The sequence below is a fragment of the Trachurus trachurus genome, assembly GCF_905171665.1.
Source record: "Trachurus trachurus genome assembly, chromosome: 17".
In the NCBI taxonomy this organism is placed as follows: domain Eukaryota; kingdom Metazoa; phylum Chordata; class Actinopteri; order Carangiformes; family Carangidae; genus Trachurus; species Trachurus trachurus.
Genome location: NC_139900.1, coordinates 30,032,604 through 30,058,600, shown reverse-complemented (window position 1 = coordinate 30,058,600; position 25,997 = coordinate 30,032,604). Strand labels below are relative to the sequence as shown.

Sequence of the window (25,997 nt, the reverse complement as noted above, 5' to 3'; positions counted from 1 at the left end):
TGTCCTTTAATCACTGTTGCCATTGAGAAACACAGTCAGTTTGCGGGTAAATAGAATAGCTCAGAACGCCTCCTCCTGACCTCATCCCTGAATGGGGTGTGTCTTGAAATTAATCAGAGAAGAAATCCACCCAAACGGAACAGGATGCTCAAAGAACAAAAAAAGATTAATGGCATACACAAACAAGACGTGGGCCGTTGTCCTGCTAAAAACAGACGCCAGGATCTCACTGCAGAGCTGCTTACTATCAATATGCTGGCTCTGCTGAGGACCTGGAGGAAGTTTGGTTCACATGGGTTGTAATGACGTTCAGAGAGGGCCAGGGAAAGCGAGCAGGGGGGGGGGGGGGAAAAAGGGTAGGGGTGGCTAGAGACGTGCTGGCTGGCATGCCGACCCATCTCAGATTCCAAACATAGCGCCACATTCCCCTTCCCTCATAATGCCCTCGAAGCAGAGCGTGCCACCACTTTCAGGGACCTGTCACTGACAACAACACACAGCAGTGAAAATCTGCTCCGCCACTTGTCATGGATACAGATAAAGATGGTAACGACAAGACGGATTCTACAGTTTCCCAAGAATAACAATGTCCTACACTGTTTCTGCTTTGTCTCCAAACATAACAGTCAGACATTGAATTTAGTAAGTTAGGGTGACTGACACATTTACATTAGCTTAACTATTGTTATGTGAGCACGGAGTGAAGTGATGCTGTATAATGACATAACAATGACATTATTACAATAATCAATCTGGCAAAATCATCTGATGATAACTTTAATGGACATTTCAGTCACCAACAAAAGCATACAGATATTCAGTGCAGACCTGCTGGTGAAGAACCAATCATTGTATTGTTCACTGATCTCTGTATTTGTATTGTACGTCAGTGTAGGGAACCTTCTGATATTAAATAAAGTCTCCATTAAAATCTCATCATCATAAAAGGACTGAAACAGACAATCCAATTTTTTTCTTATGTCCACTCAAAACAAAATGTAACAACCACAGCTTGCACTTTCTATTTATGTTCAATAAAGTTTGTGGAAGTTCCATATTGAGGCTTATTATGTTACAACAATCTGGGCCTCCAGAGCCTTAAGAGACCAAAAGCCTCTGGAAAAAGATCACAAAAGGTGAAAAGAACCTTACCTATAATAATTGCCTATAAAATAATAATCAATAATTGTAAAGTAGTTTTAAGATATTGTTGCACCATGTGCATGTAACCATGATGCTGATGATGTAAAGATGGGTCCCAAGCTTGTGCATGCCCACACAACTGTACCCCTGCAGAAAAAATCAAAGGGAAAATATTGCTCGCCAACTTCAGTCAAAATCTCTCATCTTGGCTGAATGTGGTTATGTCATTCACTGTGGTATCTAATACTGTCTTGATGCCAGCCTCTAAGTGAATCCTCCGGAAATAAACCCAGTCAGCATGATCTTGGAAGAAAAGGCCTGTCATGGCATGGCTTTGCTTAATTTCAGGCCTGTCTCTCTAACTGTGTCCTGCCAGTCTAAACACACACTCTTGAAATATGTCCAGCACCTACATATTGTTTGGAGGGAGCATGAAATATCGTGATGGCATGCTAAGCACACCAGTGGAGGATCCCAGTGGTGTAGAAAGACATGAAACAGATTGACAAGCTTGTGGCGAAAACATTTGGAATAACACCTGAGCAGAGCCATCTGCCCCTCCCTGCATCTGCAGCTTCAAGGTTTAGACAAGGGTGTCATGCCAGAAGGTTTAGTGTAGCAGGCTGTGGGTGGGTGTCAGAAAGGTCAGGGGTTGAGCTGTGACAGGTATGAACTGTTTGACACTTACCCTCTCTGCCTTCTACCTCCTTCTCAAATTCCTGACCTTGGCCCCCTACAATGGTGTCACATATACAAGGCATAAAGTATCCAGGTCTTCTCTAACCTTCCAATTAACACAACAAGCCAACAGAGCCAGCTCTGTCCCTCATGACCAAACACCATTTTAACAGCAACATATTAACATTTTTACCCCTTTCTCAATACACTTGTAGTAGCCTAACATACATTTATTTTGACAAACATAGTCACGTCATTCCTAAATCTGCTGACATTTCATGCCCAGTAGTGTATCTAGTGATTATTGACCTCTGAAAGTTAATTCCTAGTTTGTCTGTGGCAGCTCAAGTATAATAAATTAGCACCCATAGTGTCAACTACAGCAGCAATGCTCCTCTATGCACAGTCCTACTCTCTAACTTCACACATGCCTGCACTTCAGGTAATAGGTAAGAGCTGTAAAGCAGTGTTTCACACTCACAGAAATATCAAAGATCTGAAAAAAGGGCTGATTGCGTGAGCCTTTGCCATGCTCTCATTGCCGTGCCTGCCACGTGGATCTCTTCAATTATAATCTCTTTGTGTTGATTAAATGAAGTGTACTGTAAAGTGAACTGGTTAGGAATTCCTCACAGCCTTCTCAATCATAAATCATGATGTCTGCAACAATTACTGTTCCTTTGTGTCTTAATCCACACTTTTGACATTCTAATTCTCATTGTATAGAATAAATAGCAGGTACTGCATGGTGCCATGTGGAGGTGTTATGTGTAATAAATGCCTAACTAATCAAATACTTAATCATATTTTGTCATATTATTGTATCACTTTCATTTTCAGAAAGTGCAGCCAACAAACAAATCACAGAATATCCTTATCCCAAATTCCAACTAAAGGGCACTGCAGAGCCAAGAGGGCTACATCTACAGAGAGATCAGAGTCCTGACAGATAGAGGCCATCTGAGATCTTAAGAGTCTGATCTGAGATCTGAAAAACACCATTCAAAGGAAAGGAGGCATCACCTTCTGTTGGAGTAGATCAGGCCTGCCAGACAAAGCACGCTGCAGCCCAGTGGGGTGGAACAGTTGCCCTCCAGTTTGTAACAATGCAATGTACAACTGCTTGTCTGTGTGCAACAGGTGGGTGGTGGAAGGGGAGAGGGGTAGTCTGGTGTATTTTCCTCTGTCTCCATGACAGAATTAGTTATATGGTAACAACGAACAGTTGGCTAAAAGTCACAGGGGAATTGTAGTTGTACCAGAAAACACAGGGTATATGCAAGTTACTACTTGTTCTCAATGCAATGTTCTCATTGTAAAAGCCTGAGGTGCAGTTGCTTGGGAATTTTGCGTATATTGAATTGCATTGAATACAGTATGTTTGCACCCATGAAATATCAAACTCAAACCAGTACAAAGAAGCTGGACATTAACTTGATCAATTAAAGCTAAACATTTTGAAATCAGTGGATTTAAACTTATTATGATCTTAACAAAGCTCTGGATTTTAAATTAGTGAGAAATTCAGTATCTTTCTATTTTAATTTCCTGAGGTTAGGATCATTGCAATCCTGTCCCTGAAATACATGATTGATCTTCATTGCAATTGACAGCAAGATTTGCAAGTATTTGGTGCAAAAATTTACATAATTTATCATAATATAATTGTAATATTGCAATATTGACTTATTCCATTTGTTCCTATATCTACTTCACCTCAGTGGAAAGAGGGCTGATGGATGAACTTGCAGCCCCATCACACGTGTAAAGGAAAACTCCTGCTCTCTAACACATCCCATTGCATCAATGCCTGCGTCAGTAAACATGTGACAACTAATTAGCATCTCCACGTATGAATTTATGACAATGGCCTTGAAAAGGTGAATAGATCCCACGTTAACCCCCACAAGCTTTTCCACATTGGAGCTCCAGATTTAGGACGACATGATGCACCTGCCAAGCCACAGAGCTACTGCTAACTAGCATGAGGTGGCTGTTAGCAGAGTAGTAAATATCTGCAGGGTTGGCCTGGCGCCTCAGGCAGCCCAGCTAAAGGCAGGCACTTACATCACCTCCATCGTCACCACAGCAATAGGGACATGTTTGACAGCCAATTTTGTCTCAAGGGCCGGACGGTGCCATCTGCATTGTATGAGCAAATCTTTAATAGAAAGCATATTTATGCATAACTAGATAGGGGTTTTACATACATATTTAGATCATGATACCTCAATTAGCAATATACAATATGCCATACACTGAATCTGTGCAGCATCCATTCATGCATTTAAACTTCTTCTGAATGTCTATTCAGTAAGAAGTCTTATGTCAGAGCGAGGAAAGTGGAATGTTTTCAGCCAAGACATGTGTGTTTGTGTGTGTGTTTTCTGTTTGGGTATTTTCTCACCACCAAATTACACCACCTCTCCATTTCTGTCCATTTAACCAATGAAAAGGGAGGACCAGGTCACTTTCAGCAAGGCTCAAAAAGAACTAGACCTTTGTGAGAGTGTGAGAGCACAGAAAGGATGTCATACAATAGTGCCTAGAAGAATTCTATCACAAAAGGGGCCAACGGCTGCAAATAAAACATTCAAACCAACTTCGGTGGGAGGTGGACCCCTAAGAGGGGGGATTAGGCTCCAGGGGAATGTCTATAAAATTGAGTTCTTCGAAGCTTTGTCTATCAACGATTGCAAAACTCAGAGCAGGTCCAAAGCCATTGCACTAACTTGAACCAGATCTTTTTTAACTTTCGTATTCAAAGTGCACAATCTTGCGCTTAATCATATTATTCATGGTGTTTGATAAACATCATAGCCTGCTGAGCAAATAAGCCCATAAATCAAAGATAAACAACAAGATGTTCTGCAATCAAAGTCCATTTAAAGCCACAAAACCACCACACAAAGCTCCATCATGAACACAACAAACACCTGTCACCCACAGTAATAATCCACAGCCTTAACCTTCGCAGAAAAAATGCCACTGATCCACTGAACATCAGTCCAGCAACTACTACGAACTTGATTTAAACTAATAATGTCCAATGTTCACTCATTGCCTGACACCCACCAATCAGAAGCAGCTCAGACTCATCAGATGGGAGACAGACAACAGTAAGCCCTGGCATGTTCGCCTCACATGCTCTACTCTGAGCTCACTCAGGCAGATAAGCACATGTGGTCAGGGCTCCTAAAATACATTCCCCAGAAAAAAGAACTGACTGGCAGTCTGATATGTGGTGTAAATGTTTACCAGAACAATGGCTTGCCTACTGTGTCCTGTAAATAGTTTAACCAGGGCCAAGGTTCCTGGAAAACTATCTAGTATTTTAGTGGAGACGTAGAGTATGTGGTATAAGTTTATACTGGCAAGGCCAAGGACAAGTGTTTTATTGGATCTTGACTTGTGAATATGAGAAATAGCCTATATGCAATGCAGAAGATGTGAAATCAAAGGAGATGTGATCTGGGCTGCCATAAATATCCACTTCAATCAAATTTATTTGGGCAAAAGTTGACACGCCTTATCTGTCATACATGAGCCAGCTGAAGAATCCATTATCAAGGTTCACAGGTCAAAAGCCAAGAAGTCACATAAACAGGGAGTAGCAGGCCTGCTCTTATTGGCTTGCGTGAGACAGAGGAGTTATCCGTAAGAGATGGTTGAGTTGGAAGCAAAATAGAAAGTAGTAATCATGTCCCAAGAAGAACTCGGCTGGTTGATGAAAGTGGCTCTGAGATTTGAAGATAGGCTGCTTGAATGAAAACAATACCCAGAGTCTACAACCGTGCTAGGGGCTTGATGAGGCTGTACTTAGCCACAGCAGCGCTTTGAATAAAATGCTTCAATCAGCATGCTAGCAGACTCATAGTGACAATTCAGACATACTGATGTTTGGCAAGTGTCCTGTTACCATCTTAGTTTAGTGATAGTATGTGAACGCCTGTAACAACACAAAACAGTGGCAGGTGTGAAATGAATTCTTTTCAGTCACGAATCAAAGTATTTGACAAACTTTAAACTTTTGACCTGATGGTGGTTATAATTTAAAGTCAGCAAGTCAGCAAGTTTTTACAATTCATCATGAGCGGGACATTTATGACGCATCACCCCAATAACTGTCAAGATATTGATCTAAACTCAAAAATGTCAACTTCATGTTAAGGGTAGGGGCTGAGACAAAGTCAGTATGATTTAGGGACCATGTCTGTGCATAATTTCATAGCAATCCATCAGTTTTTGAGTTGGTTCAGTCTGGACCAAAGTGGTGGACCTGCAGCTTTTAGACAAAACGTTTAGTTCCGGTTTAGCCAGATTAGTTTATCTTAAACTGAGGCAGACACTGCTTCAAACAATCCTCCTTACAGAAAACTCTGAGCCAGCTCCGTCAATAAAGCTCCTCTCTTTGAACTTCAACACTTTAACATAAACATCAACTGTGCCATTATCTAATATATCTAAGAGCTATATAGACAACAGGGGAACAGCCACCTGCGTTGGTCTTGAAAGAAACCACAGAACCCATTCAACAAAGTCTAACCCACATATTTCATTGAACACATACATTTTCCTCTAGATTTGAAAAACAAAAGAAAAACCTACAAAGCTATCAGAGCTTCACCTGCGACAGTCAAACAAACCTGACAGCTCAAGACCTGCTGTGGATAATGCATGAGGTTGCATTTGTAGGGTGGAGGAGGGCAATAAAGCAATCTTGTAGGAAAATACAGCACTAACTTTTACTCAGGAAACAGGAAAACCACCTTTCAAACTGAAATTATTAATTTTTTCAGTTATATTGTATTGGCATGAGCGGGGGACATTGCAAAATCTATTGAGAATGCTGAGTGTGCTTGTTTAATACACCACAAGAAAAAAAGCTGCTCGTAGAAGTTCTCATTAACAGATCGCATCTGTCCCCCACAAAGCCAGGTTGTTGTGTGTTCCCAATGTAGACCCATCTTTCTTCTTCAGAATAGGTGAATTTCAGTGCTAATACATCCTTGTGGCTTAAAATACCATTGTGGCAGGTGAGCATTGTTTACAGTCTTGGTGGTCGCATCAGATGCCATCAAAAGAAAAATGTGTGACAGGTGTGTGTATGTGTTTTAGGTAGGAGGGGGGTTAGGGGTTGTGTGGTTGGTAGTCACAGCCGCAGATCAAGCCACGCTCTTTTTAGCACACCATAATACAATAATGCTGTTTTCCCTGCTCCCAAATAAACTGAGCATTACCACGTATTAAAGTCAGACATCCCTAAATACCCCGCATGCGTCCATCCTCTTGTAAGTGTGGACTATATTTAGCCATGTAGGATCTTTGCTCAGCTCAGTCTGTCTAAAAACAGAGAAAGAAGAGCCAACACCCATTGTCTGACTCCGTGCCCACCGGGAACCAGAGATGCAACACATGTGGAGATGGGGCTCTTTTTGTTGCTCTTGTTTTGAAGTCTACTCCAAAACTAGTCAAAGGCACAAGAGCTCACACAAGAGGTCCAGGCCACCACCTGCACTCCTCAAATCTGATTTTACATCCCTCTGATCCCTAATCCTGAGACAAGAATTCCTCTCTTTCCTCACAGTGGATAATTGAGCGTGAGGTACAGTTTTATGGGCCGTGAGCCAAACTCCTGCCAGAGACACGGGTCATGATGGAAGCATATTCGCCAGCCAAAGGGGCGTGAATCCGATTCCTGGCAAGCAACCAACTGCAGGACATTATTCACATGATCACTGCTGGCCGAGGTGATGAAGCTCAATCTGAAAACATAATCATGTAACACCTTTGGGATGTTTGTGAATGTAACACCATGAGTCAATCAGAGGATGACCCAAAAGAAATAAAGAGCAGCAAAAACACAGCACTGGAGAAGAACAATTTGCCAAAATGCATTTAAAAAAACTGGTGCTCCCACTAGGCCACATAATTGACACAACTCATCTAATTGCTGCAGAACAAGAACCAAGACAGAAAGCACTTTCCTTCCCTCGCCTCTGGAACATCCAGGTGCTGCATTTAACTGTCACCACAGAGCAATCATTATACACAGTGCAGGTAGCAGCAGGTAAACAGCTGTTCATAGCAGAGGAAGGTATGATAATCTCACCTGCCCAAGGTCCAGGGTGACATTCACCTCGTTGTACCCCAGCCCCCTGGAGAGAGGAGGGCTCTGCCACCACCGCTCGGTCCCGTCGATGGCGCTGGTCACAGGGTGGGCTTTGTTGGGATCAACAGCATTGCAGTAATCACAGAACTGCAAATGGTGTCAAGTAGTCGGCATTAAGAAAAACACACCTCCAAATAAATTGCAGCAAACTAGATGCAGGTTTAATTATGGAGAGAGATGCTTACAAAACATTAATATACTGCAAAATATGAAAAACACTGCAAAGGTGGAAAAGAAGGAAAGCCTGGGCATTTCATTGTCAAACTGCATAGCCCACATCAGAGGAACTTCTGAGACCAGTGTTGAAAGGGCATTTCCTTTGGAAAGCTTGGGACTCAATGACTCATTTTGTTTTTACAGAGGCACAACACATTTAGAGGTGATCCTGTTACTAATTAACCTCAATTATACCTTAATATCTGACAATATGTGTAGACCTATCCAACTTCCTGTTGTCTAAGTGTACAGATAACACTGTAATTTCCCTTTTATAATGCTGTGGTTCTACTTCTGCATGTCCCATGCACAGAAGCGCTGGGATCACATCAAGCTCTAACTTTCAGTTCTTACCTGTATACTTTGAGTCGGATGTCCGATGTTGGGTCCTCCGACGAGCTTACAGTATAAATCATTTCTCGGTGTCCCAACTTCATCCTGACCGCAGGTTGCTGTGGCAGAGATACTGGAGCCCTCGGCGAGGTTGAAATACGGAGGACTCAAACTAAATCCTGTTAAGTCATCAAACGCTCCTTGTCCATTTACGTTCCTGAAAAGTGTTATTAACAAAGTCAAAAATCCAGCGAGGAGATGAGCTCCCCTCATCCCCCTCGCCATGTCCCGCGTTAGAGATCCTCGTAGATGCTGAGAGCAACCCGCAGCGTGCAGGTCTTGTCATCTATAGATCTCCATGAAATGCGCCTAATGGGCTGCGCGGGGTTACGCGCGGGGCTCTCTCGGCAGGACTCAGTCTTCACGCACAGCTATAGGTTGAACTTCCACTGCTGAAGGTGTGCTCTCTCCGCGCTGCATGTTTTCACACTCAACAACGCCAGCTTTCCGTCTTCCTCACCAAACCGTGCGTGGCACTAGAGCTCTCAGGTGTCAGCCTGTCTATAGTCTGTGTTCAACTTTTAATCCACTGAGCGGGGCCAAAGGTCTCTATCACTGTTTCTTCTGCGTTTTAAGCAGCAGCACGTGTCCCTCTCACCCTCTCTTTTTTTTTTAATTCTTATAATAATAAAAAACAAACTATATAGTCTCCCCATTGAAAATATAGCCTACTGTAAAAAAAAATATATATATATATATATATATATATATATATATATATATATATATATATATATATATATATATATATATATATATAAAAGTCTAATCTACCTTTTTTTTTTTTTGCAGACTTTGTTTTTATATCCCACAATCAATCACTCTACAAGGGACAAATATGAATACGTTAGTCACTATGAAAATTATTTTGCAGTTTATGAGGTAGTTTGAAATAAATGCACAATAAAAACCAAAACAGGTCATAAAAAGATATGTTAGAAATTGAATAATAAAACAACATTTAGGCTATGATTAATAAGAAGGTTAAGAAGGCGTTGTATTAATGTCTAGATAGATAGATAGATAGATAGATAGATAGATAGATAGATAGATAGATAGATAGATAGATAGATAGATAGATATTTGTGATGTGTCCCACCAGTGTAGGCTACAAAATGTCTTTTATCCTTTGACAATGATCTTGTGGCGACCTCTAGTGGAACAGACCGTCATCACACCAGTCATTGGAGAGGTGGGTTTTAATTTGGTGCACGACGCACGCAATTGAGGGCCGGTTTCAAATGTCGCTTAGCTTTTAGTAACAAGAACTTCCGTATACAGTGAAAAGTAACACGACTATGTCCTGTCTTATTCTGTGTTGCATTATTTAGGCTGCTGTCTCATATGATTCTCACAGTAAAAGTGAAATAACTTTATATAGTCTATTTGGGTCAATGATGTAATCGAGGAGGGCCCCAGTCTTGGAAAGTTGTGTCGTCTTAGAAACTCGCTCAACAACAACAACCAGCCTGAGCCTCAACATCATGACTCAGTGGCAGGAGGGTTTCCGCGTCCCAGCATCGCTACCATTCCTCAGACTGGGCAGGCCCGCTTTCTTTAACGCATGTGTCATTGCTGTGGCACTGATAAGCAAACAGGAACAAGTTGTGCGGTGACTACTGGAGTGGATAAACGAAACCGGACAGCCGTGGATCACAGGTTGAATCTGTTGTGTTTTTCTTTTTCTTCCAGGACTCTGCATGGAGCCGACAACCCTACAGGTAGGGAGGATAACTTTACTTAGAACTGGATACGGTTTCGTTTGTTTATGGCGTGGAGTGGAACAAGTGTTATTACCCTCTACAGAACAACCTCACCGAGTGTATTTGTATCCAATCCGACGAGTTTCATTTTGGCGGATGCTTAAATATGGTCCGGTGTCGATGTTTATAATGGTAGCCTTCCGCGTGCTTATGTAAACCATTACAATTGTTATATTTAACAGTAACAGTAACAGAATAGGAAGTTATTTTCATTATGGGATGTTTTATGTCAACTTATTGAATGCTAACTTAAGTCCAAATATAGAGATCCACATCAGATCCAGCGTTGTTCTGTGAAATGATTCATTCATAGTTTGAACAGGAAGATTGTTACCATTTATAAAGTCTCCTATTAAGTCTGATCTTTTTAAAATGTCTTTGTAACATATAGGGAATTTCTCATATGCATTGCAATTCTCTTTCAATGCTCGAAATGGCAGGTATCCATATCTGACAGTTGTATGTGGTTGAGGTATAGGGGTTCCCTCCTCAGGTGCTGCAGATGAGCCTCTTCTAAAATCAATAAAAAAAATTACTACTTGAGTTATAAGCTTCAATCTGCAGATGCTAACGTTAGTCTTTTTATTTTCATAAGCAAATAATCATCATCAATAATCATTTGGTCATATCAAAGGTTTTTATTGACAGATTTGAATGGGCAATCACTTAATTTATTAATAATTTACTATAAAAAGTAAGTACAGACAGTTTTCATTAGAAAATATAACTTTGGTTATCATTTTTGCAGTTTGTGGGATATTCAGATGATGTGAACTCACTCATCTTGAGATTCATACACAGGAACATCTGAATCTGAAATATTAATAGATTTTCTGCTTTTTCAGAAAGCTATTGCTGTAGCACAGAAAGCCTCAGAGGAGGACCAGGCTGGAAACTACGAAGAAGCCATCAGCTCCTACCAACATGCTGTCAAGTACTTTCTGCACATTTTAAAACGTGCGTCATTATTGTGGGGAACAAAATGCACCTCACCTGATAAGTCACATAGCAGCATCACACAATAACTGCAGCACCCTCTAGCAACCGCTTGTCACTATCATTGCCTAGTGGGCAAATTAGCATGCAGAAGTGAAATTAGTCCATTATGTACAAAATTTAAATTGTGCTGTTATCCAACAACGCAATTAAATTAATGTTCTCTTTCCCATCAGGTGAACCCCAGGGTAAAGATGGCAACCAGAAGATCAGAGACAGGTGTAAACAGTACCTGGACAGAGTGGAAGAACTACAGCAGTACCTAGTGAATAAAGAGGTTCTTACAAAAAAAATATTTCATCTTACAAGTCTGGACATGGTTCTCCATAATGGTAGAATGAACATGGGTGTGCTTGAGCATCTTTATTAGGCTACTGCTGCTTAAGAGAAAATATGTCACTTGTGTCTGAAAAAATTATTAATGCTTCAACATAGAAATCACTAGTTCATTCAGTCTGTCAGTGTTTCATTTTTGAAAGAGTATGGTACACTATTACAACTGGAGGGTTACCCTACTGACAGGAGTTTGGAAACGCAGTAGCGCAAGTAACTCAGACGCTACGTCTTGACGTCATCACATTCCGTGCACGCGAGTATCGACTTTTCAATGCGGAAGTTTCCTCCTCGATCTTACTCGGGAGCGCTCTGGGGAACGAAAACAAACCTCATAAAAACATCGTTTACCGAGTCAACAGCCAATTTGTAAGGCTACAGCTTGAAGAGGGTTGTTTAAAAGTCGTTTACTCACGGTGGTGTGTCATCCGTTTCGATTATTGGACTTAAGTGATCGGGCCTTATGGCTACCAACAATAATTTACAGGTAAGTTGAAGACGAACCTCGGGGCCGAGGACGCGTAAACAAGCTCAAAAAGTTGTCATGGCGTAAAAACGGACTGAAAAAAAACGTCGTAGTTGTTGTCAACCGAAGTTCGTGGTCTGGTTTTGTTGGGTGGTGTTTAGTGTAAATGCCCCCGAGGATTTCACCGTAACGTTTTTAACATTAGCTGCTAATTAGCATGCTTAGCTAGCCCAGCCTCAACAAGGCGTGCATACGGTATGCTGCTTATCAACAGCAAAAACACCATTAACAGCTGACACTGCGAGTTGTATGTGGTATTAAATATAGTGTTTTCGTTGTTAAAGTACACGCGCATGGTTAATTTCCCCAAATAACATTGGCGTTAGCGGATCTATTGACCAACATTAACACCGCTAATGAGATTAGCGTTGCTAACTAGCTGGTTTTATTTGGCCTCCAAAGGACTCCCACATCCAACAGAAAGCGAAAATTATTAACATTATATACTTGGGTATGTGTTACAGATGCACGTTGCATTGCGGTTATTTTTAGCAGGTACGGCAACTAAAAGGAAGTGAAACAAACTGCTGTCTATGTAAAGTCCTGACGAAGTCCTACCTCGGTGTGTGCAGTGTCATCACGCATGACAGGTGCAGCATTGAACACGCGCTATTTATATATTACGGTAAACGTACGGCTGACATGAATTTAAATGTCACTTATTCAGTTGTTGTTTGTATTGTTTACGGTAGTTGATTTCATAACTTTCTGGCATCTTTGTTGTTTCATTGCCAGATTGTTATTGGCCTTCTCTGTGCATGTCAGTACCTACAGGGGTCAATGTAACTAATGTTGCTCTGTGTCTTTTTTTCTTTTTTTAATTTTCTTTTTTAGAAAGCCATTGATCTTGCCAGCAAGGCGGCTCAGGAGGATAAAGCTCAGAACTATGAGGAGGCTCTACGGCTTTACCAGGCTGCTGTTCAGTACTTCCTTCATGTTGTGAAATGTAAGACATGAAACAGGTCTTTGGTATTGAGTATACGCTGACAGATGACACTGTAGACTGTGGTTGATATGTTTAAAAATGGCTTCATTCTCTTCCTTAATTAACCCAGAAATATTATCCTTGTTTTTCTTAATCATCTTTTAACTTTTTAAACTATTGGTTTATGAGTGTACTAACAATGCCAAGAAATGCAGGTGGGAAATGTCTAATCCTCCAGCCTGAAATTTGTCTAACCTCTAACTTGTACTTATTTTGGACAGATGAAGCCCAAGGTGATAAAGCAAAACAGAGCATCCGGGCGAAATGTGCTGAATATTTGGACAGAGCAGAGAAGTTGAAGGAGTACCTAAAGAAGAAAGAGAAAGCTCCTCCTTCTAAGCCTGTCAAAGAATCGCAGTCTGATGACAAAGGGTGTGTTGATGGGTGGGGCAGTGGGTTATGTCTGCTTACATGCCGTCCTTCACATCTGCAGGAACAATCAGTTTCCCTCAATATATTTAAATATGATAATATAATCTCTTTTTACTTGAAATGTAGTCAGCAGAATATATTTTTAATGTGATGTTTGTGTGTATAGGAATGAAAGCGATGAAGGTGATGATCCAGAGAAAAAGAAGTTCCAAAATCAACTCTCAGGTTTGTAATATCATTTTTAGGAACTATTTGGCTCTCTGCATACTTTGTGTTTTATTGTGAGTTTGTTAAATTAAGTCATGTCATTGTCAAGGCATTACTGTAGTATGTTTCTTTTTCCAGGTGCAATCGTTATGGAGAAACCAAATATCAAATGGAATGATGTTGCTGGTTTAGAAGGAGCCAAGGAGGCTCTGAAAGAAGCTGTTATTCTTCCAATTAAGTTTCCCCACCTTTTCACAGGTATTAAAGTTTCTATTGTTTAAATAATGACCTCTCTATTAAATGATGGAGGCAAACAATAATAACTACCGGTAATATTAATTAAATTACCTCTGTGCTTGGATTACAGGAAAGAGAACTCCATGGAGGGGAATCTTGCTCTTTGGTCCTCCAGGTACAGGAAAGTCCTATCTGGCTAAAGCTGTTGCTACAGAGGCAAACAACTCGACGTTCTTCTCCATCTCCTCGTCTGACCTCGTCTCCAAATGGCTGGGAGAGAGTGAAAAGTGAGTCATATAAGCATAGAAATATGTCGTATCCAACAGCATTCTCCTACTTCATGTCCTGAAAACTTTCTTACTGCTTCACAGGTTGGTGAAGAATCTTTTCAGCCTTGCAAGGGAGCACAAGCCTTCCATCATCTTCATCGATGAGATCGACTCCCTGTGTGGCTCAAGAAGTGAGAACGAGAGTGAGGCTGCTCGTCGTATCAAGACAGAGTTCCTGGTCCAGATGCAGGGTGAGTCTGATGAGCTAAAAAATATATATATTGAGTGTTTGATAGTTTCTAAGATATGGCTGCTGAGCACTCCCCACTTCTTATCTTAAATTGTTTACAAATCTGAGATACAGATTTTTTTTTTTTTTTTCGTGTCGGTGAATGTTTTTTTTCATAAATACTCTGGAATTAGAAAACAACCTGTAGGATCTAAAATGTCAGTCCGATTAAAAAATGATTGTTCAGGCACTAAGTGAAGCGACCCGTTTAGTTTCAGTCCCCACATTTTCACCGGCAGTATTATATTGGAAAGCTTGGATTTGACTAAGGTTTAAACATAGAAACTGCAGCTGCAATAATTGGATGATGAGCTCAATGCTTTTGGGCAACGTTAAAACTTTCGCGTTATAGGCAGATAAAGTCCCATCCATCCAGATTAATGTCCTCTGGACTGGATAGGAGTTGTTCCAGAGAAGGGCAGTGTGGACTTTCTCTCAGTCTCTCTCTCTGCACCTTTTTCTGTTCACTTCGTACCAACTGAAGTGTGAACATTTTAAATGAGCACTGAGTCACATGAGGCCGGAAACTGCTATTGCAGCACTCCAAATACAATCAAACTTTACAACATGCTGATTCTAGTCACTGCCCCAAACACATATCACAGCGCAGGTGAGGAAAAACACCTGCTATGACATCACTGGTAAGAATGTTGCCAAAGGTTTGGTATAGCTATTAATAGCCCAGCTAAAATGACACTACTGGTAAATTCCTTTGCCTCACTGACAGGAAATGATGTCAGTGAGTGACATATTCCTTAAAGGTGTTCAGAAATGGTCCTGTTTGTCGCGCCTCCTTCTACGAGTTTCCACGAGTTGCCGCACGAGTTTACCCGAGTAAGGAAAACAAATTTGATTGGTCGTAATCGAGCGGGCAAATATTCAATGTTTGGGGCGAGACCGAGCTCGGTGTGTGTGTCTCAGACGTTTGATTGACGGATGACGGATCCAATATCAGTGGCTGATGAATCGTGAGCAATGTGACGCATAATTTGTGTGCCTGCATTATCCAATGTGAAAAACTACCCCACTTTAATCCCGGATTTACTCAAAAATAGAATTTTGCACAAAGTTTGGGCCTCATCGTCTGATAGATGAGTTATTACACTAATGTTAAGACCCATAGTGGGCTCAAATTCAATTTTCTTTTCTGAACACCTTTAATCCTTTATTGTTATAAACCTAAAGCAAATTTTCTTTAATATGATCAGTTGTTATGTAAGCTGTATTCAGCAACTCTCCAGGACTTATTTCTTGCATGTGTACACTTTTTAATAAACAGTTGTAATGTAATTGAAATCACAATATGGACAAGTGCAATATCAAAACCGCAGGTGCTGCAATGTTTTTCTTTATTTGATAAAAGTAAAATGTGTCACAACATTACTGTGAATTGTTAGCACCATAATTGCCGCCCTGGCCAACAAAACGTATTCTCTACATAAAGGGGCATGTCTGTTTAGTACAAGACCCAACAAAACGCGAGTGAAAATAATAAAAAGCAAAAATGACCATTTCAACTGAAATCATGAATCACAAACAATCACAGCCCATATAATCACAAAATCATGTTTTTTGTATTTAATTAATGCAGCCCTTATTTCAGTTGCATCTTACAGTGGGTTTGATGTTTCGCAGGTGTTGGGAATGACAATGAAGGAATACTGGTACTTGGAGCAACAAACATCCCATGGACACTAGACTCAGCCATCAGAAGAAGGTTAATGTTATTACTCAGAAAAAAACCTGTCTGTAATCATGTTGTCATTCCCCTGTGCTGACTGATCACCCATAATATTCTCTCAGATTTGAGAAAAGGATCTACATCCCGCTGCCTGAAGAGCATGCCCGTTCCTTCATGTTCAAGCTTCACCTGGGATCAACCCCAAACAGCCTCACTGAATCTGACTTCGTCACTCTGGGCAAAAAGACAGACGGCTACTCAGGAGCAGATATAAGTGTCATTGTCAGAGACGCTCTAATGCAGCCGGTTCGAAAGGTCCAGTCAGCAACCCACTTCAAACGGGTATGACTATTACAAATTTGAAATTCATATACAATTTTAATGCTCCTAAACAATAATGTCTTACAGCTAACTGTTACTTTTGTTTCTGTCTGATTTGATTTAAATAAGGTACGGGGTCCATCCAGAACAGACCCCAACATGATTATAGATGACCTCTTGACACCTTGCTCTCCTGGCGATCCCAACGCAATTGAAATGACATGGATGGAAGTCCCCGGGGAGAAGTTATTGGAGCCTGTAGTATGCACGGTAAGGATATATAAGGACTAGCAATATATTTTAATATAAATGTATATCAAAGCCCACACTCTAATGTGTTTTTTTTTTCCTCTTTTCAGTCTGACATGCTGAGGTCTCAGTCCAACACAAAGCCAACAGTCAATGACCAAGACCTGGACAAACTGAAAAAATTCACAGAGGACTTTGGCCAGGAAGGCTAGGCAGCATGAATGAGCCAAGTCAAACCAAAGCAAAGGAGCTGATTGTCTCTTTTTATTGTCCTTGTCCCTTTTTCTCTGTCTTTCTCTATCTCATCTTAGCCATTCACCACTAGGTAAATGGTTATTGTAAGTGGGAGAGATTACTGTTCTGTTCTGCCAATCTGATAACCACACACAAAGGTGGAAGACCTAGTTTTATTTGATATTCACCATTGTCCAAAGAAGATTAAAAAAAATTCCATCTTCCAACTGATAAAAGAATCAATGCTACATAGGAAACTTAGAGGATTGTTTGACTTATGCACTAAAAACTAAAGGTATTGATGAGCAGAATACCCAAGCATCTGAGGGAAACGAGTAGAAGACGTACACAACAATTAGTGCAAATGAGGTCAGCGTTATTTATTTTAGGTCGGGACCACACTGTCCTTATTTTCTAGTCAGTGCATCTCACTAGACTAGTAAATATCCCTTACATATTCTCTATTTTGTATTAAGAAAAAAACAAGCATTTTATAGTGTATCATGTACTTTGTGGAATATATACATCTTGGGCTGGGAAAGTGATGCAGACGGCAGGAGTTCACAGAATTTTGTTTTGGTGAAATATTTCCATTCTTGTCTCAAGGTGGTGGACAGAGTTTGAGACAGAGACACTCAGGATGAGAGCTGCATTGACCCCTGTGGATTGTTTATTACGTTTCCAAACAAATGACAGTTGTATTTCTCAGTTACTTGGTTGTCATTGGAATTCAGCTCTTGGCTGTTGGGGTGACTCACCAGTGGTGCCGTACCAGCATTATTTTACCATTTTGTTTTTCAAAGGACTCAGTAGCTTTGAATTGCTTTTCCACTCGGCTCATGGGGTTTTTCACAACTAAATGTACATTTTTTCATTAGTGTCCTCTGGCTTTGCTAATTACCCTTAATGCAAACTTCAACGAAGCCTTATATTAAGATAAAGTCACATTGCTAATTAAGACTGAGGTGTTTGAGTTGGACACCAGTGGCTCAGGTGGAGAGATAATCTTTTACACTTGACAACACAGGAATGCATCTCCAAGCATGGAGTATATGTAGCCATAAGAGGCAGTGTGCACTATGTGCCTTCCAGAAAAGCCGCAAAATGATATTCTTTTTTTTTTTTTATGTTGGTCTGCTCATATATTGAGTGCTTTGTCACTACAACTAAGAAATGTATAACACTTGCACATTTCATGTAAGCTTTCTTAGAGATTGTATACAGCTGTACTCTTCTGCTACTAAGGTGTGCTGTCTCCTTTGAGTTTTGTTGGGAAACATATCTTATTTTACTGTAAATGTCTATACATATAGCCAACTCTTCAGCCTTTTCTTTGAAAAGAGGTCAACCATGCATACGATTTCCTATTTTTTTCGTTTCCATTGTGTAAATAAAGGTAATAGCTTTGTCAAGGAAATAAGTTTTGTTATTGACAAAGATTGATTTGTAGGTCCATTAATCAATTTGTGTAAACATTAAAACTGATAGGCTACTTTTTACCAGTTGACATACCTGGCGGCTGGTTGGGTGGGTGCTGGCCATGGATGTATTTGGCTGCGTAGATAGGTGCGCGGCTAGCTGAAGCGGATACGACGAATGAGGAAGCGGAACGTTGCATTGTGGGAGTTGTTGTCAGTGCGCGTTCGAGCAGCGCTGTGTTTCCAGGGAGCATTCCCGCCTGAGAACTACAAGTACCAACTGCGACCTCGGCCGAGCGTCCGTTAACTGCACAGTTCGATTTGTTTTGGTTTATGCCGACTGCGTTTTGTCACGGGGAGCGAAGGTCCACCGCGGTACTCTAACCTGACCTTTACACACCTTTGACTCGCCGCCAAAACCTCCAGCAGCAACTCCTCCTCTGAGCTCCTAGTTACGACAACCCCCCACCCCCTCCCCCCTTTTCCAGGGCCGCCGCCGCCTGCCCCCGTAGCTCCGTTATCGGACCCGAGAAGCTGGCCTGCTAGTTAGCAAACAAGCTAACGATTGCCAGATTTCACCCATGTCCTCTGAAGAAGGGTTGAGCTCAACGATCGCGGATTGGATTTTCATCAATTCCTGGTGGCTCCTCCTGCCATTCATCATGCTCCTTGTCGTCGCTGCCTTCATTGTTGCCTTTGTGCTACTGTTGTACATGATATCGCCCCTTATTAGCCCGAAACCTCTGAAACTGAACGGGGCCCACGTCGTGGTAAGTGGAGAGCTATATGCTACGTTCACTCATTTCTGCAGCTCCTCTGCTCGCTTTAACTTATATTCTAGCAGAGTATAGTTTCTGTATGCCTGCAGCACTGACGCCATTATCAATAATTACTAACGATTTTGACGGAGAAATACATTAATTTTCCGTGTATAGCTGACTGACAGTTATAAGGAGAGACACGCCCACACGGGTCAAGCAACGTTACGGTTAACATTACTCAATAAACCAATTTATTATGTGCACCTAAAGTCACGTGACGCATTTTGCCATTTAATGCAGTCATTCTACCATAGTGATAGTTATATTGTTCAGTTTTGTTTTAAATAGTAGTACAGAGGCTCTAACTAAGCTAAGTTAATAATCAACGTAATGTCACTGAGTAACGTTATAACATCTCAGTATATTATGGTACCAGCAACTACAGCAACTCAAGTTTTTAAAAACAGCCAGTTGAACCAGCAACTGTCTGTGACAGCTTGTGCAAAAAAAAAAACTGAGCAGGCTGACTCTCAGTGCAACTATTCTTCCTTAATCAAGCAAGTGTGATAACTCATTGACAGAACAAACTTGCACATTTTCAACTTTATGAACATTGCATCTTCGGTTTACCTTCGCCACCCATGAGCTACAGGTGAGCTACCCTATATTTGACCTTTGATGAATGATCGTTTTGCTCTTTGAAATTCCAGGTGACAGGAGGCTCAAGTGGGATTGGAAAATGCATTGCAATTGAGTGCTACAGGCAAGGAGCATTCATCACCTTGGTGGCACGAGATGAGGTCAGTACAAACCCCATTCAGTCAACTGTTTCTCAGTCCAGCCCAGCCCGTTCACAACCTGTTTGTTGTTATATCAGACTCGTTTGATGTCAAACACATAAAAAAAACAATTCTAAAGGTGAATTTGCTCCATGTCAGTTAAAGATGTGCTCTAATCACATGCAAAATGTGCCTTTGTGTCAAACAGTCCACCTGTGTGTGAGCATTAATGTCCTGAAGATTTAATTTGATTTTTAATAAGGGTGAGACTGACTTTTAAAAGAATTTACACAGGTTTGAACAGATCATATGCATGTTTTTCCCTTTAGGCTAAACTGCTTCAAGCAAAGAAAGAGGTGGAGAAATTTGCCATCAATGACAAACAGGTATGGATTTAGTTGTTCTTTTCTACAAAGAATAACCTCTTTTGACATTTTACATTAGTTTACAAAGATCATGTACAATTTCTTTATACAGGTGGTGCTCTGCATATCAGTGGATGTAGCCAGTGATTACAGTCAGGTGGAAAGTGTGATAAAACAGGTAATGTTACTCTCCAGTGTAATGGAACATCTCAGGCTCCTTTTAATAATTCAGTGCAGAAGTGTTGAAGTGGCTTTTTCCTGTTGTGTAGGCTCAAGAGAAGCTGGGGCCTGTTGATATGCTCGTGAACTGTGCTGGAATGTCCATTTCTGGAAAGTTCGAGGAAGTGGAGGTGGATCGTTTTAAAGTAAGCACCTACGAGCCTTACCAGGACCCAAGTATTATCTATATACTCGGAATTCAATAATCTACTCTGATCAGTACTAATAAAAAATAAAAAAAGATTAAATAGAATAGATTACTTGCAGGGTTCCCACGTGTCCTGAAAAAAAAAGTCAAATGTCCTGGAAAAGCTCGAGTCGTCATGGATAATTATTTATCACATCGTGACATCAGCTGCCAGAGCTCTGTTTGACTTTTTCCGACCCCACTAAGGATTTATTTTCCAAAGAAGTGCCTAGCAAGAAAACTGGCGACTTTGAGTTGATGAGTGTTTCCAGTATTGGACCAGGAGAGTGAGGGTTTTCTCTGCTGAGTGAAAGATAGAGGAGCAGCAGAGAGCTGTTGTGGGCGTGGTTTAAAAACAAAAACAACATGTTTACGTTGTTCTATGATAATATAATAATTTCTAAGCATGTAAGAGATTATTTCATAGATAAATTAGAGCCATAGACTGCACATCTTTAAATCAGACTTCTGGGGGTGAGAGAGGAATATACATAGAAACAATCATGTACAAAATAAGGTACAACTGTCGAAAAGAGCACTTCTCCGAAAGATGAAAGGGGGGGGGATGTTTGAGCGTATGGTGTAATAACATGTCTGTCATACTGTAGCAGTTGAAAATGTCCTGGAAAGTGATTTCAAGAAGTCAAAGTAATAGGGGGAATGATCTCCAGAAATGTTATGGACATATTAGAATTAAAATTGAAAATCCATGTGGACTTCAGATCAATTGATTTACAAAACACATACAAAATATTTTTGACCAACATGATAAATTTGCACTAATACCAAATCAACAACACTCTGTTTTTTATTAATTAAATAATAATCAGGAAAGGTGTGACTGCTGTCTGACATTGTTGTCATAACCTTTGATGAATGTCCAACAGAAACTGATGGAAGTGAACTACCTGGGAAGCGTTTACCCCACACGAGCCGTCATAACCACCATGAAGGAGCGAAGAATGGGCCGCATCATGTTTGTGTCCTCCCAAGCAGGCCAGATCGGCCTGTTCGGATACACTGCCTACTCTCCATCCAAGTTTGCCCTGCGTGGCTTAGCTGAGTCACTGCAGATGGAGGTGAGTTTTACCTTCTTGCAATTGTATATGCTTAAATTTATCTAACACATACTCTATCTTGTTCATTTCTGCACCACTTTGCTCCCGAAGCATGTGGGTGTAAATGTTGGTGGTATGAATATTGTAATAAGGATTCCCAATATACCAATAGGCTGCATTCATACTTACTTTGATTGCCTCAAATCCATGTTGTTGCTGTTTTTTTGTCCCCCAGATAAAGCCATACAATATCTATGTGACTCTGGCTTACCCCCCTGACACTGACACTCCAGGACTGGCTGAGGAAAACAAAACAAAGGTAAATTCTTGAACACAACTAACAGTAACAGGATTTCACTTTGATTCCCCTACCTTAGTAAAACATTTTCCTCTCTTGTTCTTTTCTCTTGTAGCCTCTAGAGACCAAATTAATCTCCGAAACATCTGGAGTTTGTCAACCAGACCAAGTGGCTAAAATCATTGTGCGAGATGCAGTGGTAAGAAATTCAGTTCACCCACCACTAGGCTTCTTGTTTAGCTTTTAAAAATGAAGTAAATGTTTGTGAAGACATCTGAATAGCCTGTGTTAAATGTGCCTACCTGTCCTATTTGCCTTCACAGCAGGGGAACTTCAACAGCTCGGTGGGACCCGATGGGTACATGTTATCAGCCCTCACCTGTGGAATGTCACCCGTCACCTCCATCACAGAGGGTCTGCAGCAGGTACAGACACATGCACGAGAGTGGGACACTGGCCTAAGTAATGCTCCCCTTGGCCATTTATAATAACAAATTCTAACCTCGGCTTATCTTCTGCACAGATCGTTACCATGGGGTTATTTCGGACCATCGCCCTCTTCTACCTGGGGAGTTTTGACAGCATTGTGCGCCGCTGCATGATTCAGAGGGAGCAGTTGAAAGCAGCTGACAAGAGAGAGTGACAGCAGCCTTGCCTTCTTCACAGCCCAGTGCCCCTCCTCCTTCTCCTTATCTTCTTCCACTTACCCCTTATCCCATCCCCTCCCCTTCAAGCTGTACAAGTGCACAACCGTAGGGGGGGGCCAAGCTTTGAGTGCATTTCTGATATCAACTCCGCAGATGGGATGAAAGAAAATGGCAGATGTTTACTCTTTGCTTGTCCTGTGACGCAACTCCCCCATTAACTTCACAGCCATTACTCTCCTTTCAGAGCATTCCAGTGACTTTTCGGTTTAATGTGTCCACCTGCTTCTTTTTGTGGGAGCAGCCTTACTTTAGGGGAATGAGGGCAGACTAAACATCCCACAGCCTGGTTTTAAAGTAGGTAGGCTTTGTGAACCACTTACGTTAGATATCAGGCCTCTACTCGCACAGTGTTGTTGGGTTTTTTTTTCCCCTCAGAGGGGAAAAAGCAACAGATAGCCTGTCCGACCAGTTGTGCCAAATATGGCTTCCGATTCCTTCCCACCAGGGGCTATAGTGAAAACCAGAATGGTAACTTTCACCTTTTGCCATATTGTTGCATGTATCACAACACTACAGTAGGTCCACCTTGTAAGAATTGTACTGTTTTCACTAAACAAGTCCCTTCTTCCTCTACCTATTTTCGTACCACAAGTCTTTGCAAGCAAAGCACCTTCCTTTTTGACTGAATAACCTCTGTGTTTGAAACCAGTTTTGACCCTCAGCGTTTTATTGTTGCTGTGGGATGTTTTGTTTTTGTGCTCTGTGTGTGAACCAAACCAGGATGTGATACAACAGCACTCTTCAGTGACATCAGAGAGCGAGCGAGCGAGCGAAAGAAAGAGTGAGAGAGAGAGCGTGAGCATGTGATGTTTTTTAAATTTTACTAATGCAAAAACATAATATCCAGAAAATAATATTCAAAAATTTTGGACATGGTGTTGGGGCAAAGACCCTTTGGGTGAATTGTTTTGCATGAGTGCGTGTGCGTGCGTTCGCGTTTGCTGTGACTGAGCCAACCCCCGGGGAGAGAAAAGCCATTCGATTTTATTGTCTCGGGAATAAACAGACCAAATTATTTTCTCATCATCCCAGTTTATATTATTGAGAAAGGAAAGCAGGTACTATGGGTTGAAGCCATGAAGTTAAAAGATGGAGAAAAAACTAAACAAAAACACACACCAGCTCAGGTGATTTCACTTTTCACCTGTGGATTTAATTTGAATTTCAATACATTTTCTTTCTTTTTTTTTTCTTTTCTTAAATGTGTGAAAGGAAGCGTATCATTTTTACATGCAGTTTTGTGTGTCTGTGCACATATTCAACCACCCCAGTTCAAGATCCAAGTGGGATCCATAATCTATGAGGGTGGTGTAAAAGTCAGGGCAGGGCAAGACTCGCTGGTCCGAGTCATGTCCCTGCACGTCTAGTGAGGGCGCTGGAGATTTGTTTTACATATAAAGGCCTAAACAGTAGAGGGACTAGTGTGGAAGTGTGGTCCTTGTCCCTCTGATTTTGACCTGCTTTGACTCTGTCGTGCACAGTTGGGACTTTGTAACTCTCTTAATAACACTATCGATTCCCTCCTGATTTCTGTCAAGCCTGGGAAAAGTCCTGTATTTACCATATGACCTTCTTATTGTTTTGCATATTGAGGGAGAAGAAGTACAGTGTTGACTCTTGCAAGTCTTCCTTTTGGTCCATCACAAACAGGGAGAATGTACTTTAATACAAAGCGTACAAATCAGAACATAGGAATATTATTTTTTAAATACACCAATATTTGAATGCCAAAATGTGTTAAGACAATTTCTGTAGATGCAATGCATTTATTTGAGATTAATTTCAATGTTGCTGCTCTGTTGATCTTAGAGTTAGTTTGTAAAAGATGCGAAGCAGTGTGGGGACCCATTCTAAGCCTTAAGACGTGACTACTGATAAAGCTAATGCTATAAGAATGGACCTGTCCACAGAACAATGTGGCGTGACCCACATGTGGTTTACCAGTTCATTTAATATGACTTTTAAGTGTAAAATGCCAACTGTTTTCTGTGTGTGTGTATTTTGTCAGTTTCCAGTCTTTGTATGACATAAAGAAGCCTTACTGGAATCCAAGATATGAAAGTGAGAATGGGTGACTCATGTTTGATGATGTTCTCATTTGACATTGGTTAAAGGCATACTGTCCTGCACTCAAGAGCTTTTCATAATTGTACATTTATTGCTTTCAGAAATTCTCTTTCTTTTCCCCTTGAGGTAGCAAAACATAGTTGATAGAACATGTAGCCCGTATAAAAGCAGTTTTGTTTTAACACCTTTTTAAGCTATGCAAATGAAGCCTATGCTTACAATATGTTTAAACATTCAGTCAAGATATAAGTTTTGTAACACTCAATCATTCCCCCTAATTAATGGTGTCATCATCAGATAATTATTGAGTTTATTGAGGATTGAACATGGAAGTCATAATGCACTCTCATTCTTGCTTTTGACTTTGTTTTCTGCCAAAAAACTTAACACCTTCACCTTGTGTGCCATTGAAGAAAATGTGAGAAGTAAACGTTTCTTTGTCTTATTTTCTTACATGATAAACTAAATAAATACCTGTGAGGAAAAACAAAGTGTAACTCATCCTTAGTTGTAGATGTAGATAGATGTATGTGGCCTAAAATATGATCTTGTCTCTGTTTGAATATGTAACTTTGAACAGCTGCGGACCTGTCTGGTTATATTCTAGTTCAGGGAGCCCTTTGCTAAAAAATGTAGTGCAAGTTCAGTGGGAGAGAGTTGGATCTACGAGAAGTTTGATGTAAGGTTCGTGGAGAGTTGTGGGGATTTAAGTATTCTGTTTGATGAGATGAGATTTTAATCTTCCATGAGAGGACTTTCCAGAGCAGCAGCTCTCAGATTCACAGAAGACAGGATTTTAGAAGCTTTATTTGCCCCGTCTGAGAATAAGAAGAATCCACATGGGGTGAAAGATGCTAAAGGAGACTAGAGAGGGCATCAAAGAACTCAGGGAGATTGTACACAGGTACATGAATTTTGTACTGCAACACTGGATCTCCGTCCACACCAGATGAGTGGGGGTAGGGGGGGCTGGATCACATCAAAGCTGCTCTTCATCAGAATAGGATGGTACTGTGCTGCTCATGAATTAACCAAAACCTTCTCCAGAGCTTTTCGTGCACGTGTCAAGGTAGG

The 25,997-nt window shown here is 40.9% G+C and overlaps 3 protein-coding genes across 4 annotated transcripts in view; 2 read left to right on the top strand and 1 right to left on the bottom strand.

The window, feature by feature from the left end:
* Window positions 1-9,026, bottom strand: part of LOC311000346 (laminin subunit alpha-3-like) — a 52,928-nt gene extending 43,902 nt beyond the window's left edge. Inside the window, exons 1-2 of the mRNA XM_083991026.1 lie at window positions 8,564-9,026; window positions 7,934-8,080 (exon numbers count right to left, since the gene is read on the bottom strand). Of these exons, the coding sequence (XP_083847152.1) occupies window positions 7,934-8,080; window positions 8,564-8,827 (411 nt within the window). The 5' untranslated portion in view covers window positions 8,828-9,026. The remainder of the gene's footprint in view (window positions 1-7,933; window positions 8,081-8,563) is intronic.
* An 831-nt stretch (window positions 9,027-9,857) lies between these two features.
* vps4b (vacuolar protein sorting 4 homolog B) lies at window positions 9,858-18,475 on the top strand. 2 transcript variants are annotated; one of them, XM_083991262.1, is made up of 13 exons: window positions 9,858-10,323; window positions 11,211-11,322; window positions 11,538-11,638; window positions 13,055-13,166; window positions 13,427-13,577; window positions 13,744-13,802; window positions 13,923-14,042; window positions 14,152-14,308; window positions 14,393-14,541; window positions 16,215-16,296; window positions 16,383-16,602; window positions 16,711-16,851; window positions 16,941-18,475. In XM_083991262.1, the coding sequence occupies exons 1-13, from the start codon at window positions 10,303-10,305 to the stop codon at window positions 17,040-17,042; spliced, it is 1,527 nt and encodes a 508-aa protein (XP_083847388.1). In that variant the 5' UTR covers window positions 9,858-10,302; the 3' UTR covers window positions 17,043-18,475. The 2 variants fall into 2 exon arrangements, with proteins under 2 accessions (XP_083847388.1, XP_083847389.1); XM_083991263.1 differs by lacking the exons at window positions 9,858-10,323; window positions 11,211-11,322; window positions 11,538-11,638 and adding an exon at window positions 11,936-12,181.
* Window positions 18,476-18,844: 369 nt separating this feature from the next.
* kdsr (3-ketodihydrosphingosine reductase) lies at window positions 18,845-25,381 on the top strand. The gene is made up of 10 exons (XM_083991748.1): window positions 18,845-19,252; window positions 19,954-20,043; window positions 20,352-20,408; window positions 20,500-20,565; window positions 20,657-20,752; window positions 21,681-21,872; window positions 22,087-22,170; window positions 22,265-22,348; window positions 22,473-22,574; window positions 22,673-25,381. The coding sequence occupies exons 1-10, from the start codon at window positions 19,064-19,066 to the stop codon at window positions 22,790-22,792; spliced, it is 1,080 nt and encodes a 359-aa protein (XP_083847874.1). The 5' UTR covers window positions 18,845-19,063; the 3' UTR covers window positions 22,793-25,381.
* The last annotated feature ends 616 nt before the right edge of the window (window positions 25,382-25,997 follow it).

What these genes read in the sequence shown, in the direction of transcription:
- kdsr (XM_083991748.1), top strand. Translation starts at nt 19,064, where the DNA reads ATGTCCTCTGAAGAAGGGTTGAGCTCAACGATCGCGGATTGGATTTTC. An exon ending in CTGAGGAAAACAAAACAAAG is followed by an intron (nt 22,171 to 22,264) that starts GTAAATTCTTGA and finishes TTTCTCTTGTAG; the next exon opens with CCTCTAGAGACCAAATTAAT. An exon ending in TCATTGTGCGAGATGCAGTG is followed by an intron (nt 22,349 to 22,472) that starts GTAAGAAATTCA and finishes TTGCCTTCACAG; the next exon opens with CAGGGGAACTTCAACAGCTC.
- vps4b (XM_083991262.1), top strand. Translation starts at nt 10,303, where the DNA reads ATGGAGCCGACAACCCTACAG. An exon ending in GTTCCAAAATCAACTCTCAG is followed by an intron (nt 13,803 to 13,922) that starts GTTTGTAATATC and finishes TTCTTTTTCCAG; the next exon opens with GTGCAATCGTTATGGAGAAA. An exon ending in CAGCAACCCACTTCAAACGG is followed by an intron (nt 16,603 to 16,710) that starts GTATGACTATTA and finishes GATTTAAATAAG; the next exon opens with GTACGGGGTCCATCCAGAAC.